The sequence below is a fragment of the Hemitrygon akajei genome, chromosome 4 (genome assembly GCF_048418815.1).
Source record: "Hemitrygon akajei chromosome 4, sHemAka1.3, whole genome shotgun sequence".
Lineage (NCBI taxonomy): Eukaryota > Metazoa > Chordata > Chondrichthyes > Myliobatiformes > Dasyatidae > Hemitrygon > Hemitrygon akajei.
The window spans coordinates 31,351,512-31,366,732 of record NC_133127.1 but is presented as its reverse complement, the minus strand read 5'-3'; the positions used below and the strand labels follow the sequence as shown (position 1 = coordinate 31,366,732).

Below are 15,221 nucleotides of genomic sequence, written 5' to 3'. Positions count from 1 at the left end.
AATGAAAGTTACCTTCAATTCTCCTTTATATTTCCTTCCTCTCGCCTTATGGGCAGGAATGGATTCTCAATATTCCTGGATTTCAATGTTTTAAAAGGGATAGCAGGGGGCAAAAAGGGGAGGAGGGGCGGCACTAAGTTACAGGGAAAGATTGAACAAGTTAGGTCTTTACTCTTTGGAGCGCAGAAGGTTGAGGGGGGACGATGGAGGTATTTAAAATTATGAGGGGGATAGATATAGTTGACGTGGATAGGCTTTTTCCATTGAGAGTAGGGGAGATTCAAACAAGAGGACATGAGTTGAGATTGCAGAGAGACATTGATAGGATGCAGAAGTGGGCTGAGAAGTGGCAGATGGAGTTCAACCGGGAGAAGTGGCAGATGGAGTTCAACTGGGAGAAGTGTGAGGTGGTACACTTTGGAAGGACAAACTCCAAGGCAGAGTACAAAGTAAATGGCAGGATATTTGGTAGTGTGGAGGAGCAGAGGGATCTGGCAGTACATGTCCACAGATCCCTGAAAGTTGCCTCACAGGTAGATAGGGTAGTTAAGAAAGCTTATGGGGAGTTAGCTCTAAGTCAAGGGATAGAGTTTAAGAGACACGATGTACTAATGCAGCTCTATAAAACTCTGGTTAGGCCACACTTGGAGTACTGTGTCCAGTTCTGGTCGCCTCACAATAGGAAGGATGTGGAAGCATTGGAAAGGGTACAGAGATTTACCAGGATGCTGCCTGGTTTTGAGAGTATGCATTATGATCAGAGATGACGGAAGCTAGGGCTTTACTCTTTGAAGAGAAGGAGAATGAGAAGAGACATGATAGAGGTATACAAGATATTAAGAGGAATAGATAGAGTGGACAGCCAGCGCCTCTTTCCCAGGGCACCACTACTCAATACAAGAGGACAGGACTTTAAGGTAAGGGGTGGAAAGTTCAAGGGGGATATCAGAGGAATGTTTTTCACTCAGAGAGTGGTTGGTGCGTGGAACGCACTGCCTGAGTCGGTGGTGGAGGCAGATACACTAGTGAAACTTAAGAGACTTCTAGACAGGTATGTGGAGGAATTTAAGGTGGGGGGTTAATATGGGAGGCTGGGTTTAAGGGCCGGCACAACATTGTGGGCTGAAGGGCCTGTACTGTGCTGTACTATTCTATGTTCTATGCTCTTGTGTGTAAGGCCTTTTGTTAATGATGGTTTTGCCAAAGGAAAATGATTTGGACTACACACCCTATCCATGCCATTCCTCCATCAGGTCACTCCTCTGCCACCTTTGCTGCAGGGGAAGCACGCTCACCCTATCCGATCTCTTCCATAACTAAACATCCTTCAATCCACCAACATCCCCTTTCATCTCAGGGTTTAGCCATGCTAACCTGATACAAAATATACACTGAGTGGCCACTTTATTAGACAGAGGATTGAGCCTGGAGCGGTGCTCTGCTGCTGTAGCCCACCCCGATTGAAGTTCAACATGGTCTGTGTTCAGAGATGCTCTTCTGCACACCACTGTTGTAACACGTGGTCATCTGAGTTACTGACACCTTCCTGTCAGCTTGAACCAGTTCAGCCATTCTCCTCTGACCCCTCTCATTACAAGGCATTTTCACCCACAGAACGGCCGCTCACTGGATGTTTTTTATTGTTTGTTTTTTTTTGCACCATTATCTGTAAACTCTAGAGACGGTTGTTTGTGAACATCCCAGCAGATCAGCAGTTTCGCTGTCTCTGGCACCAACTATCATTCTACAACCAAATATCACTCAGATCACATTTCTCCTCAATTCTGATGTTTGTCTGAACAACTGATCACGTTTTCATGCTTTTATGCATTGTGTTGCTGCCACACGATTGGCTGATTAGATATTTGCATTAACGAGGTGTACAGGTGTAGTTAATAAATAGGCCACTGAATGTATTATTGTTACGAGGACAAAAGTCAATCATTTAACTGCTGAAATGTACACAATGCTATAACTAACTTTAAACCACCAAACTGAAACAGCAGAATTTTAAAAATTAAGTATCATTGTTAAAGTTAAGAGTTAAATAATCATTGTAACCTGAATGGCTTAAGTACATTTAATGTGGGAAATTGAGCATTTCAATTATTTTCTTGACATAAATTTGGTTTGCCCGTGCAACTATCATTGAATGCTACAAAATCAAAAGCTAATGAAATTGGTAGCAGACCTTTCATTTCTTCTTCCACTCTCTTCACTCTGACATTATTAATATTCTCCAGTCTTTTCAATCTCTCTTCCTCACGTTTTCTCTCAGCTTGAGTTCTAGCACGAATATCCTGGAAATCCACCTACATAAAGAAGAGATATATTTTATTTATCACCCACACATAACTGCTCTTGAAAAGATGGCGGTGAACCGTCTTCACAAATTGCACTTGTCCAATGTCTACAATGAAGTTGTGGGCAAAAAAGAAAACAAGGTATATATCTGGCAAAAAAGGAAGGAACAAAAATACATTTCCCATCTGGAATGCCGTGCTGCTTGGAGAGGAACCACAGATAGTGGTGATCCAACATGCTTGTTCCCTTTATAGGTCTTGGTGCTAGAGTTCACTTCTTAAGGAGGTGATGCCATAGGGTATTAATTACACAGATGGCATATACTCTGGCTATATTGCAAGGTGGTACAGGGTGAATTGCTGCTTTTTCCTAGATGGTGTTAGTCTTCAAGTGTTATTGGACCTGCTCTCATACAGCAAGCAAACTGTATTCCATTGCTTTCCTCACTTGGGACACATCGATGGTGGAAAGACAGTGGTATGTCAAAAGGTCAGTCAGTCACCGACCTGCATTTGTAGCCACAGCATCGTATAAGGCCCCATTGAGTTTCTAGCCAGCTGAAGTCCTTAGGTGGTTGTTGGCGAGGGATTCAGAAATGAGTAATGCCATTGACTATCAAGGGCAATTAGCTCTAACTTTAGCATAAATAGGGATATGAAACCATTATCGCTTTCCACACCAGTGCTTCTGACAGGTCTTCCACTTGCCTTAACAGAGGCTTCCCCTCTATCATAGATGGCAAGGCTCTCTAGCACTCCTGTTCCACTTCATGCACTCTGCCCTCTAAGTTAGGGCAGGATTCACAGTCTTCCTGTTAGATTCAGCCCTCGCATTCAATGGGATCATCCTGAGTAATTTTTACCACCTTCAAAGTGATGTCACCAAACATGTTTCTATTCCAATCCCTTTCAGCATTCCAAAGGGACTTCTCCATCCACAACTCCTTGCTTCACTCTTCCATCTCCCCCAACACTTCTCAACTTACCCCTCTTCCACACAAAACTGCAGGAGATGCAACACCTGCAATTTAACCTCTTCCCTCCCAACCAGCCCTTCCAGGTAAAGCTGAGATTAACCAGCACTTCTTCCAAATCTATGCACTGTCTTCAATGTTAACAATGTGGTTTCCTTAACATCAGGGGAACTCATTTTCAATTACCACTTTTAGTTACTCTAAAAGGGTGATTCTGAGTTGTAATTCTCTATTCCAATCCCACTTGTTCCTTCCTGTTTCTTTAATGCGATTCCAGTGAAGTTTACCATAAACTAATAGAGTAGCATCTCATCTGTCAACTCATTATGTCAATTTCCTCAAGGTTCGTCAATTTCAGATAACCAGCCCTTACAAGCCCTTACAATCTACATAAGAACGGCCGGCTTCAAAGAAAGATCAACTAATTAATCTAATACCTCTCTCTCTCTCTCTCTCTCGCTCTCGCTCTCTCTCTCTCCAAATACTGACAGCCTGCTTAATATTTTCAGCATTCTCTTTTATTTCAATCTTTCAGTAACCCTAGTGTTCTGTATCTCACCAGTTCCAGCATTCCCTTCTCCCACACCCTCTCCTATCCCCAATCCTATTAATGAGCAAATCCATCAGTTCTCCTTCTATATACATCTTCTCTAGATAGATCAGTATAGATTACCAAATCTGAACCACTTCTCTAGCCTGCACCACAAATCTAAGAGTCATAGTGTTTCTATTTCCCTCTGCACAGATGCTGCCTGACCTGTTGAGTATTTCCAGCACCAGAATCTCGTTTTTTTTTAAATTTAAAATAGCCAGTTTCTCATGGTCCTTCAATTTACCACATTGACAAAGCTCTCTCAAGTCCACTCGTAAATCACCCCCACATCATTACACTAAAATTAAAATGTATTATATAAATGCATGCTTCTGCTTCCTATTTTAACAAATAATTAAATAGTTCTCAAATATTTAAAACAGTAAGGCAAGGACACATTAAGAGCAGTCAAGAAGTACTCACCTTTCTAACCTGCTTCAGGAACTGATAGCCCAGGGAGAGTTTCTTGTAAGCATTTCCATATTTGTCCTGCCACTCCTGTATAGCTTTAATTGCCATTTCCTTCAGTTTCTGAGCTGCTTCTTTTGGTGGAGGCAGAGGCTGCTCATAATCACTTTCTACAGTTAGCTCCAAGAATTCCTGAAAGTTCGAAACGAGCAGTAACCGAAACTGACTTGAACGCACAAAAAGTTCATTCGCTATTTGGAAGGCAGACAGCCGAATCTCTGAGTGCTCTTGATTTAATTGTCTCATAATTAAATGGTATGCATGCTTGACACACTCCTCAGATGACCTGCAAAATGTACGTGCATTTTAATTATGTGCCTTGGGGAAAAAAACATAGAACAGTACAGCACAGGAACCGGCCATTCGGCCCACAATGTTATGTTGACCCAGCTAATAAGCAAATCAAAACCACCCAAACACTAATCCCTCCTACCTACACCAAGCCCATATCCCTCCATATTCTTTACATCCATGTGCCTATCCAAACGTCTCCAATGGATTTGCCTCCACCACCACATGAGGCAGCGCGTTCCAGGAATCCACAACTCTCCAACTTACCCCTCACATCCCCCTTTCATCTTCAATGCATGCTCTCTGGTGTTAGACATTTCAATCCTGTGAAACAGATACTCTCTCATAAGTCTTATAAACCTCTACCAGCTCTCCCCACTCCTCCCCGCCTCCGACACTCCACAGACAACAAAAGTTTATCCAGCCCGTCATGATGGCACATGCCCTCTGAACCAGGCAGCATCCTTGTAAGCCTATTCTGCACCCTCTCCAAAACCTCAACATCCTTCCTATAGTGGGGTGACCGGAACTGTGTGCAGTACTCCAGATGTGGCCTAACCAGAGTTTTATAAAGTTGCAACATAACCTGCTGACTTTTGAACTCAATGCCTCGACTAATAAAAGCAAGCATTCCATAAGCCTTCTTAACTACCTCATCAACCTGTGTAGCCACTGTCAAGGAGCTATGAACTTGGATCCCAAGATCTCTCTGCTCAGCAACACTGCCCTTAACAGTTCACTGACTCTGTGTATTTGCCCGACCAAGGCGCAGCAGCTCACTTTGATCTGGTTAAACTCCGACTGCCATTTCTCTGCCCACATCTGCAACTGATCAATATCACACTCTGTTCTTTGCCAGTCTTCCACGCTATCCACAACTCCACTAACCTTGGCATCATCTGCAAGCTTACCCACCCATCTACATTTTCATCCAGGTCATTCACATACGTCACAAACAGCCGAGGACCCAGCACAGATCCCTGCAGAGTTCCACTAACTACAGACCTCCAGCTCGAATAAGTCCCCTCAACACTATGCTCTGTTGTCGATGTGCAAGCCAGCACAGAATTCAAACAGCCAATTCACCCTGGATCCATTGCATCTTCACCTTCTGCATTAGCCTTCCATGAGGAATTTTATTGACTGCCTTACTAAAATCCATGTAGACAACATCCACTGCCCTACCCTCACCAATCTCTCTCGTCAGGGGTCAGGGTAAGAGCAAGAGGAGGAATTAAAGTGGCAAGTGACTAGAAGCTCAGGGTGTTCTTGACAATTATATCGGGAAGTGTTCTGCAAAATATTCATCCAAACTGCGTTTTGAGTTCCCAGTGTGGTGGTGGAGACATCACAAGCACTCAATGTGATATACTACCTTTTAAGAAGTGCTAATAAATTGCCATTTCACCTGGGAAGGATTATTTGAATACCTCGATGTTGGGAAGGGAAAAGAAGAAATTCATTTGCTCCATTTTAGCGTATTGCACTTAAAGACATCTCCATTACTCTGGAGAAACTTAAACACAAAGCAAGTGACTGTATTGTAGAACATCTCCAGTGGCCTGTCACTTTAATTCTTCATAAACAAACACAAGAGATTCTGCCATTCTGACCTTCTTATTCAGTTATATTGAGCGAAATTATATGTTGAATTTCACAATTTCTCTATTTTTCTCTCTCTACAAGTGTAGCTATACTTCATGCTTCAATGCATTTGCTTTTCTCTCTCTCATTCTGCCAGTTATTCACAGTAATTGTTATCAGATGAGGAGCATTTGACGTCCCTGAGCCTACTGAAGCCTTTCAATATTGAAAGGCCTAGACAGAGAGGATGTGCAGAGGATGTTTCCAGTTGTGGCAGAGTACAGGACCAGTGGGCATAGCCTCAGAATAAAAGGACATCCCTCTAGAACAGAGATGAGGAGGCATGTCTAGTTGGTTCTCGAAGGAACACACTCATCCACACCTCTTGATGATGTCACATTCATTTAAATTCAAAGAGGAATCCCTGAATATTGTATAGTCCACCGATTCAAAGCAGAATTATAACCGCTCCTCCGCCTCTGTTCACCATACCTTTGTGATCCTCACCACTGGTGCTGCAGTCTTTCATCTCTGTCTGTACGCTAAAAGTAGTACAGCTAAGGTGATCGGACTTTTCCAAAGTGCAGTACAACAGCAACATTAATGGGGTTCTCAGATAGGCCTACGATCATTTGCATCAAATCAAATCAGAGACCACTGTGCTTGGTGTAGCCCGTCAACTGTGGCTGCACGCCCACAACTTACTAACCATAAACGTACGTCTTTGGAATGGGGGAGGAAGGCAAAGCACCCAGAAGAAACCCACACGGCCATGGGAAAAATATACAAACGCCTTCCAGACAGCAGTGGGAATCGAACCTCAATCGGTAATTGCGGGTGCTGTAATACAATAATGCTAAATGCTACGCTACTTTGCAGGGGCTTAGATAGGAAAGAGTTAAGGGATATTCGGGCAAATGTGATTAGTGGAAATAGCTCATCAAACTTGGCAAGGAAGAGGAGGGCTGGAAATGCCTGTTTAAAGGTGTATATTTCTGTGGATGTATGATTCTGTTATACAGAGAAAGCAGGATCTCATAATGCGAGAAATTGCAGACACCTGTCCAACAAAATATACTCCTCCAGCAAACACAAATCCAGCAATATCCAACTACATACTTGCAGATTTTCTTCAGTTCCCTCATCTTTTCTGGATTTAGTGTTTGCTGTCCTGAGGTGGTGAGATCCTCCACCAGCTGAGAAAGCTTCTCCTCCTGCCGAATGTCCATCCTTGCAAAGGAATAAGAATACAAATACATATTGTATGACATACAAGAGAAAATCTGCAGATGCTGGAAACCCACACACAATGCTGGAGGAACTCAGCAGGCCGGGCAGCATCTGTGGAAAAGAGCACATTCGACGTTTTGGGCCGAGACCCTTCAGCAGGACTGGAGAGGAAAAAAAAGGACGAGGAGTAGATTTAAAAGGTTGGGGGGGAGAGGAGAGAGACACACACAAGGTGTTAGGTGAAACCAGGAGGGGGAGGCTGAAGTAAAGAGCTGGGAAGTTGATTGGGAGCCTCCAACCTGATGATATGAACATCAATTTTTCAAACTTCCAGTAGTGCCGCCCTTCACCATTTCCCATCCCCTTTTCCCTCTCTCACCATCTCCTCGCATCACCTCCCTCTGGTGCACTTCCCCCCACCTTTTCTTTCTTCTATGACCTTCTGTCTTCTCCTATCAGATTCCCTCTTCTCCAGCTCTGTATCTCTTCCCTCCTCTTTATTTTATCCCCCTCCCCTTCCCGGATTCATCTATCACCTCCCCCCAACTTTTAAAGCTACTCATCTTTTTTTCTCCAGTCCTTCTGAAGGGTTTCGGCCCGAAACTGTACTGTACTCTTGACTGTACTCTTTTCCATAGATGCTGCCTGGCCTGCTGAGTACTTCCAGGATTTTGTGTGATTGCTTGTATAACATACTTTAGCTTCAGACTTCAATCACTCGCAGTTATACTATTATAGCAAATGGGTCACAGGAACATGAACATTTAAAATCCAATTGAATCTGTATTTGGAAAAAAAAAGCAGCATTAATTATGATGAGTTAACAGATTGAGCTAGTGCTTTGTAGAGATTACATGTGAAAACCAGGGTATCCTCAAAAGAATAATAGAAACAAAAAAATATCATGAGGTACACTGGACTACGTTAGTATATTTTTCTTAACAGTTCGATGAACAAGAATGGTAAATCACAACTAGATAACAACCTATAGGAGGAAGATAGAACATTTGGCTGCATGGTGTAATAACATCTACCTCAATGCTAATAAGACCAAGGCGTGAGAAGCTTCCTGTAGACGTCAGGAGAGGGAAACCCGAGGTCCATGAGCCAGTAATCATCCGAGAATCAAAGGTGGAGAGGAACAGTAACTTTAAATTCCTGGGTGTCACTATCTCAGAGGACGTGTCCTGGACCCATCACAATATTTGTGAAGAAAGCACAACAGTGCCTCTACCTCCCCAGGAATCTGTGGAGATTCAGCATATCATCAAAAACCTTAGCAAACTTCCATAGATGTGTGGCAGAAAGTGTGCTGATTGGCTGCATTACGGCCTGGTATGGGAACACCAATGCCTTTGAGCAGAAAACCCTGGAAAATGCAGATTCCACCCAGCCAGCACAGGTAAAACCCTCCCAACCATTGAGCACATCGACATGAAGCATTGCCGTAGAAAAGCAGCATCCATCATCAAAGATCCTCACAGCCCAGGCCGTGCTCTTTTCTCGCTGCTGCCATCAGGTAGAAGGTACAGGTGCCTCAGGCATTGCACCACCAGGTTCAAGATCAATTACTACCCCTCAACCACCAGGCTCTTGAACAAAGGAGGATAACTTCATTCATTTAAGGACTCTTTTGTCTTGTAATTTCATGCTCATCGTTTATTTATATCTGCACTTGCACAGTTTGTTGTCTATTGCTTACAGTTACTGTTGTATAGATTTGCTAAGTATGTCCACAGAAAAAGAATCTCAGGGTTGTATGTACTCTGATAATAAATTTTACTTTGACCTTTAGATATATAGTATTTAATGCTGACATACATTTTTAATACTCAGATCAATTGAGTGAATATGTACCTTAGGCCTGAATGGGTTTCACAACAAAAACATTGAAATAGCTCAACAGTGCCTAATACATCCAGTAAGAATTCAAAAGAAACTTCCCACAATAGAAAATACCGTACAGTACAACTCTGATAATCCACACCTTATAATTCGGCAATTCCAAAGGTTCAGCACTTGAATCGTCAGGTAAGGTCTGTGGGGGTCCTCTTCAACTCACTGGAACACTGGCTTTGAAGCTGCCTTCCAATTCCATTTCTCGTATCTCATTAAATTTATAAGAATCACTCGAAATTTAATATAGCGCTGTACAACAACTACGAAAAAGGAGGAATTAAGGGTGTTTTAGGGATGTTAAAAGGAATTAAATCCAACAATTCAGAATATCAGCCAGTCTGCGGTATCAAACCCTAGGTACTTCAAATAATCGGTTTTATTGTATACTAAACTGAACTACTATTGTCGCTTCATAGTCTGTCCTGCAGTGTGGCTAAGTGTAACATTTCTTATGGCGACAGGAAGGTTAGATAGAATAACAAACAATTTGCTGAAGGAACAAGAGTTTGTGGGGAAAATTAATTGTCGGCGTTTCGTTTCGAAACCCTGCGTCAAGGTCGCAATCTCTAGACTTCCCGCTATTATTTCAACTCTTCGAGAAGCCCGTTAAAACTCACCTCTGTGACCAAGCAAGTGACAAGTTGGGTTGGGAATCACTTTGATGTGGTAACACTACCAAAATGAAGCGCCTTCGCCATGTTACTGTAGGTCATGTAAATAGTCAGCAATTGGATTAAAATGAAGTCAAAGCGTACATCATGGAATTGCATTCCCCATGATACCTGGTCATCGGAGATCACACAGTGACACTAGCCCCGAACCCAACTCAAACCACCGACCCACCTTCAACTTGCTCTGGCCTCAGCCGCACGGCTGATTGACACCGACCGTGGCCAATCGAAATCGCAACATTTACACAGCCGCAACAGAAGTCACCAATCAGATGGGCACTTCGGCGATCTGGGCGGGACTTCCTGGCTTGCTTCCTGTTCGTGAGCGGAGCGGTTGATGGTACTGCTTATTACCCCTCTCTGATTTAATTTGCGGGGATTTGGGTAACTACTGGGTGATCTACTACTACTACTAGATTTAGGTTTAAAGAGACACAGGTTGTGCAGGTTCAAGCTATAGCCGCCTCCGGGCCATCTCGAATTGACGTCCCAGCCGCAGCTCATATAATAAGACCGGGGCAAGGCCACTGCTGTTGTGGGGTTTCTCGCTTTAGAGTAATAATAGTGAAGGTTGCGTCTCACTTTTAAAGTACACTTTGCGCCTTTACTTGTGTTGAAGAAGACTTTAGTTACACCGATTTTGTAACACAGAAGGTAAAGGTATTGAAACTGACAGGACTACTGTTGAGCAGAAGATAATCGATTTTTAAAAAATTACTCTAAGAATCTAAGTTGATAGTACATTGTCCTTACGTAAAACACTACAGCCCTTCAGTCCATGATCTTATGCCTACCTTTAACCTACTCCAAGCTAACGCCTTCCCATTTAGTCCTCTAGTTTTCTTTTATCCATATGCTAATAATCTAGGAATATCTTTAATTTCCCAAATGTATCTTCCTCTACCATCACTCCTGGCAGCATGTTCCCACCATCACTGTAAAAAATCTATTTTTGACATGGCCACCATACTTCTCTCCAAGCAGGTTAAAATTGTACTCCATTGTAGCCATTGCCAATCTAGGGGAAAGGTGATGGCTTGCCACTCTGTCTTATACACCTCTATCAACTCACCTCTTATATCCTTCGCTGCAAAGAATGAAGCCCTTGCTCTCTCTTCCTTTCCACATGAGACATGTTCTCTAATCCAGGCAGCATCCTGCACCCTTTCTCAAGCTTCCACATCCTTCCTATAATGAGGCATCCAGAAATGAACACAACTGGCAGATGGAATTCAACCCAGATAAGTGTGAGATGGTCCATTCTGGTAGGTCAATATGATGGCAGAATATATTATTAATGGTAAGACTCTTGGCAGTGTGGAGGATCAGAGGGATCTTGGGGCCCAAATCCATAAGGCACTCAAGGTTGCTGCGCAGGTTGACTCTGTGGTTAAGAACGCGTACAGTGTATTGGCCTTCATCAATTGTGGGGTTCAGTTTAGGAGCCGAGAGGTAATGTTGCAGCTGTTTAGGACCCTGGTTAGACCCCACTTGGAGTGCTGTGCTCAGTTCTGGTCACCTCACTATAGGAAGGATGTTTAAACTTTAGAAAAGATGCAGAGATTTACAAGGATGTTGCCTGGATTGGGGAACATGCCTTATGAGAATAGGTTGAGTGAACCTGTCCTTTTTTCCTTGGAGCGACAGAATCAGAGGCAACCTAATAGAGGTGTATAAAATAATGAGGGGCATTGATCATGCAGATAGTCAGAGGCTTTTCCCCAGGGCTGAAATAGCTAGCATGAGAGGGCACAGTTTTAGGGTGCTTGGAAGTAGGTACAGAGGAGATGTCAGGGTTAAGTTTTTTTATGCAGAGAGTGATGAGTGCATGGAATTGGCTGCCGGTGACAGTGGTGGAGGCGGATATGATAGGGTCTTTTAAGAGACTCCTGGACAGGTACATGGAGCTCAGAAAAAGAGGGCTAAGGGTAACCCTAGGTAATTTCTAAGGTAAGGACATGTTCGGCACAGCTTTATGGGGCGAAGGGCCGGTATTGTGTTGTAGGTTCTCTATGTTCTAAATCCCAAGTGTGGTCTAACCAGAGTTTTATAGAGCTATAGCATTACCTTCCTACTCTTGAACTCAATTCCCCTATCTAATGAAGGCCAACACACCACGTGTCTTCTTAACCACATTATCAACTTGTACAGCAACTTTGAGGGATCAATGAAACTGAACCCCAGAGTATAGGGTTAATGGCAGGATTCTTAGCTCTGTCCTTCCACGCTGCTGAGAATCATAACATTAACCCTACATTCTGTCTTCTAGCTCAACCTTCCAAAGAGTATCACTTCACACTTCTCTGGACTGAACTCCATCTGCCATTTCTCACCCCAGCTCCTCATCCTGTCAATATCCTGTTGTAACCTATATCAACCTTCTACACACTCCACAACAGCACCAATCTTTACGTCATCTGTGAACTTACTGACGCATCCTTCCACTTCCTCATCCAAGACATTTATAAAAATCACAAGGAGCAGGGTCCACAGAGCCCTGTGGAACACCTCAGGTTACTGATCTCCAGGAAGAATACGCTTTATCTACCACCACTCACTGCCTTTTTTGGGCCAGACAGTTCTAAATACACACAGCCAAGGTTTATGTTTTGAAGAGATTTGCATAAACATGTGCAGAACTGTGCTTAGCACTGTTTCTCTGTACGTGTAACATTGATCAAGCAATTATCGTGCAGTCTCATCTGGAATAAGAAGAGCATGAAACATAGGCAGCAATAGCCACATAGCCTCTTTAGCTTCTAGCACCATTGACAGATTGATGTTACAGATATGTGACAGATTGATCTTTACTTAAAGAGCATTTTTCTTAATTCTCCATAACCCTTGGTTCCTCTACAAATCAAAAATCTTTCTAGGCCTTGGATACATTTCAATGCATGAGAAACAGATCTGTCTTTAGGGCAGCCTTCCACAATTTCAGTCTCTAATTATTAAACAATATTCTGCTTTTCTATCCCTACAAAAGTTGACACATTCATCACATGCTAGAGGAACTCAGCTGGCCAGGCAGCATTTTGTGGGTGTGTTGCTTGGATTTCCAGCATCTACAGATTTTCTCTTTTTTAACATTCATCACATTATAGTTCTTTCTGCTCATTTTTCTAGTGCTTTTAAATGTAATGATAATGAAGTTACAGTTTTTGCTCCTGTGAATGCTAGTTAGTGTCATTTCCTGTGATGGCATATTTGTTTTAACTCTCTGTCTTTGTCTTATTTCCCATTATCACTTCCCTTCTATTTTTGTGAGATAGGAACTTAGATATTCAACTCTTTAATTAGTAATAGAAAATCTGATCATTTTTAAAAATAATTTTTGTTACCGTACTCTGGAAAAACAAATCAGAGGGAGGAAGTCCAGTGGTACAAAAAAGTTTGTGAACCCTGTAGAATTTTCTCTGTTTTTGCCAAACTATGACATGAAATAGAAACATAGAAAACCTACAGCACAATACAGGCCCTTTAGCCCACAAAGTTGTGCTGCACATGTCCCTACCTTAGAAATTACTAGGCTTACCTATATTTTACTAAGCTTCATGTACCTATCTAAAAGTCTCTTAAAAGACCCTATCATATCCGCCTCCACCACCGTTGCTGGCAGCCCATTCCATGCACTCATCACTCTCTGAGTGAAAAAACTTAGCCCTGACATCTCCTCTGTACCTACTCCCCAGCAACTTTAACCTGTGTCCTCTTATCGCAACCATTTCAGCCCTGGGAAAAAGCTGTCCACACAATCAATGCCTCTCATCATTTTGTATACCTTTATCAGGTCACCTCTCATCCTCCGTCGCTCCAAGGAGAAAAGGCCAAGTTTACTCTACCTGTTTTTTTTTTCCTTTTTCAATATTTTTATTAATTTCTTCCATAAAAGAATACAGAATACAGTAGAATATACAAAATATATTGATTATAATATATTGGAATCACAAATGTAGTCTCATTACCCCATATCCATATAAATTAAATTTAAACATAATATTGAATACAAAAAAAATCTGAACCCACTACCAGAGAAAAAACAGCTGTTCGGTTAATAAAAAAAAGGAAAAACTCCTTATCATAGAGTAAAACATTATTAGCCAACAATTGTGCTTGATAGCAAATCAAAGATTTTGAAAATAATTCTAAAAAGGTCCCCACAATGTTAAAAAATCTTGTCTAGGTTCAGAAATTGAACAGCAAATCTTCTCTAAATTTAAACATGACATAACATCATTTAACCAATGAGTATAAGTAGGTGGAATGGCATCCTTCCGCTTAAGCAACAATGCCCTCCTGGCTATAAATAAAAGCCAAAATGTGCAAATCATGTGTTTCCAAAATAATATCATTTCCTCCAACAATACCAAATAAGGCAGTCAAAGGAATGGGTTTAAACTTTACTTTAAAAAGCACCGAAAAAGTTTGGAATACTTCCTTCCAATATTTTTCAAGACTTGGACAAGTCCAAAACATATTAATTAGTGAAGCTTTTCCATTGTTACATTTATCACAATAGGGAGATATATCAGAATAAAAACAAGACAGCTTATCTTTAGTCATGTGGGCCCTATGAACCACTTTAAATTGTAGAAGGGAATGACAGGCACATAATGATGAGGTATTAACCAATTTAAAAATTTCATTCCAAGTATCTTCAGAAATTGGAATCTGTAAATCTTGTTCCCAAAGATTTTTAATTTTGTCTAAAGGAATATTTCTCATTCCCAACATACCATAAATATTAGATATAGATCCATTATGGAAGGGTTTCAAATTAAAAATTGTATCAAGTAAATTCTTATCTGGACTTTTAGGATATGTATGTACTTGAGAACGCAAGAAGTCTCTAATTTGTAAATATCAAAAAAAAAAGTGGGTTTTGGGTAGGCTATACTTAGCTGACAGTTCTTCAAATGAAGAAAGACTATCTCCAACAAACAAATCCTGAAAATATTTAATACCCAACCTATTCCACTCTAAAAACTAATCAGTCATAGAAGGCTTAGAAAATAGAAGAAATGGAACTTGAAAGTGAAAAACTCAAAAAACCAAAATATTTTCTGAATTGTACCCAAATCCTCAAAGTGTGTTTAACTACAATAATATCAGTTAAATTACTTAAAGATAAAGGAATTGAGGATCCGAGAAGAGAAATGATAGAAAATTTATTAACAGAATTAGCTTCTAAAGAAACCCAGACTGACAG

General features: G+C 41.6%; 1 protein-coding gene across 4 annotated transcripts in view; it reads right to left on the bottom strand.

Annotated features, from left to right (window-relative positions):
- uvssa (UV-stimulated scaffold protein A) overlaps positions 1–10,208 on the bottom strand; it is a 290,056-nt gene extending 279,848 nt beyond the window's left edge. The window contains exons 1-5 of one of the 4 annotated variants that reach the window (XM_073042245.1): positions 9,959–10,202; positions 9,430–9,601; positions 7,332–7,442; positions 4,293–4,623; positions 2,192–2,312 (exon numbers count right to left, since the gene is read on the bottom strand). In XM_073042245.1, coding sequence (XP_072898346.1) covers positions 2,192–2,312; positions 4,293–4,623; positions 7,332–7,441 — 562 coding nt within the window. In that variant the 5' untranslated portion in view covers position 7,442; positions 9,430–9,601; positions 9,959–10,202. Of the gene's footprint in view, positions 1–2,191; positions 2,313–4,292; positions 4,624–7,331; positions 7,443–9,429; positions 9,602–9,958 lie in introns of all 4 variants that reach the window. The other 3 variants (XM_073042246.1, XM_073042248.1, XM_073042247.1) reach the window with 3 other exon arrangements.
- Positions 10,209–15,221: the final 5,013 nt, after the last annotated feature.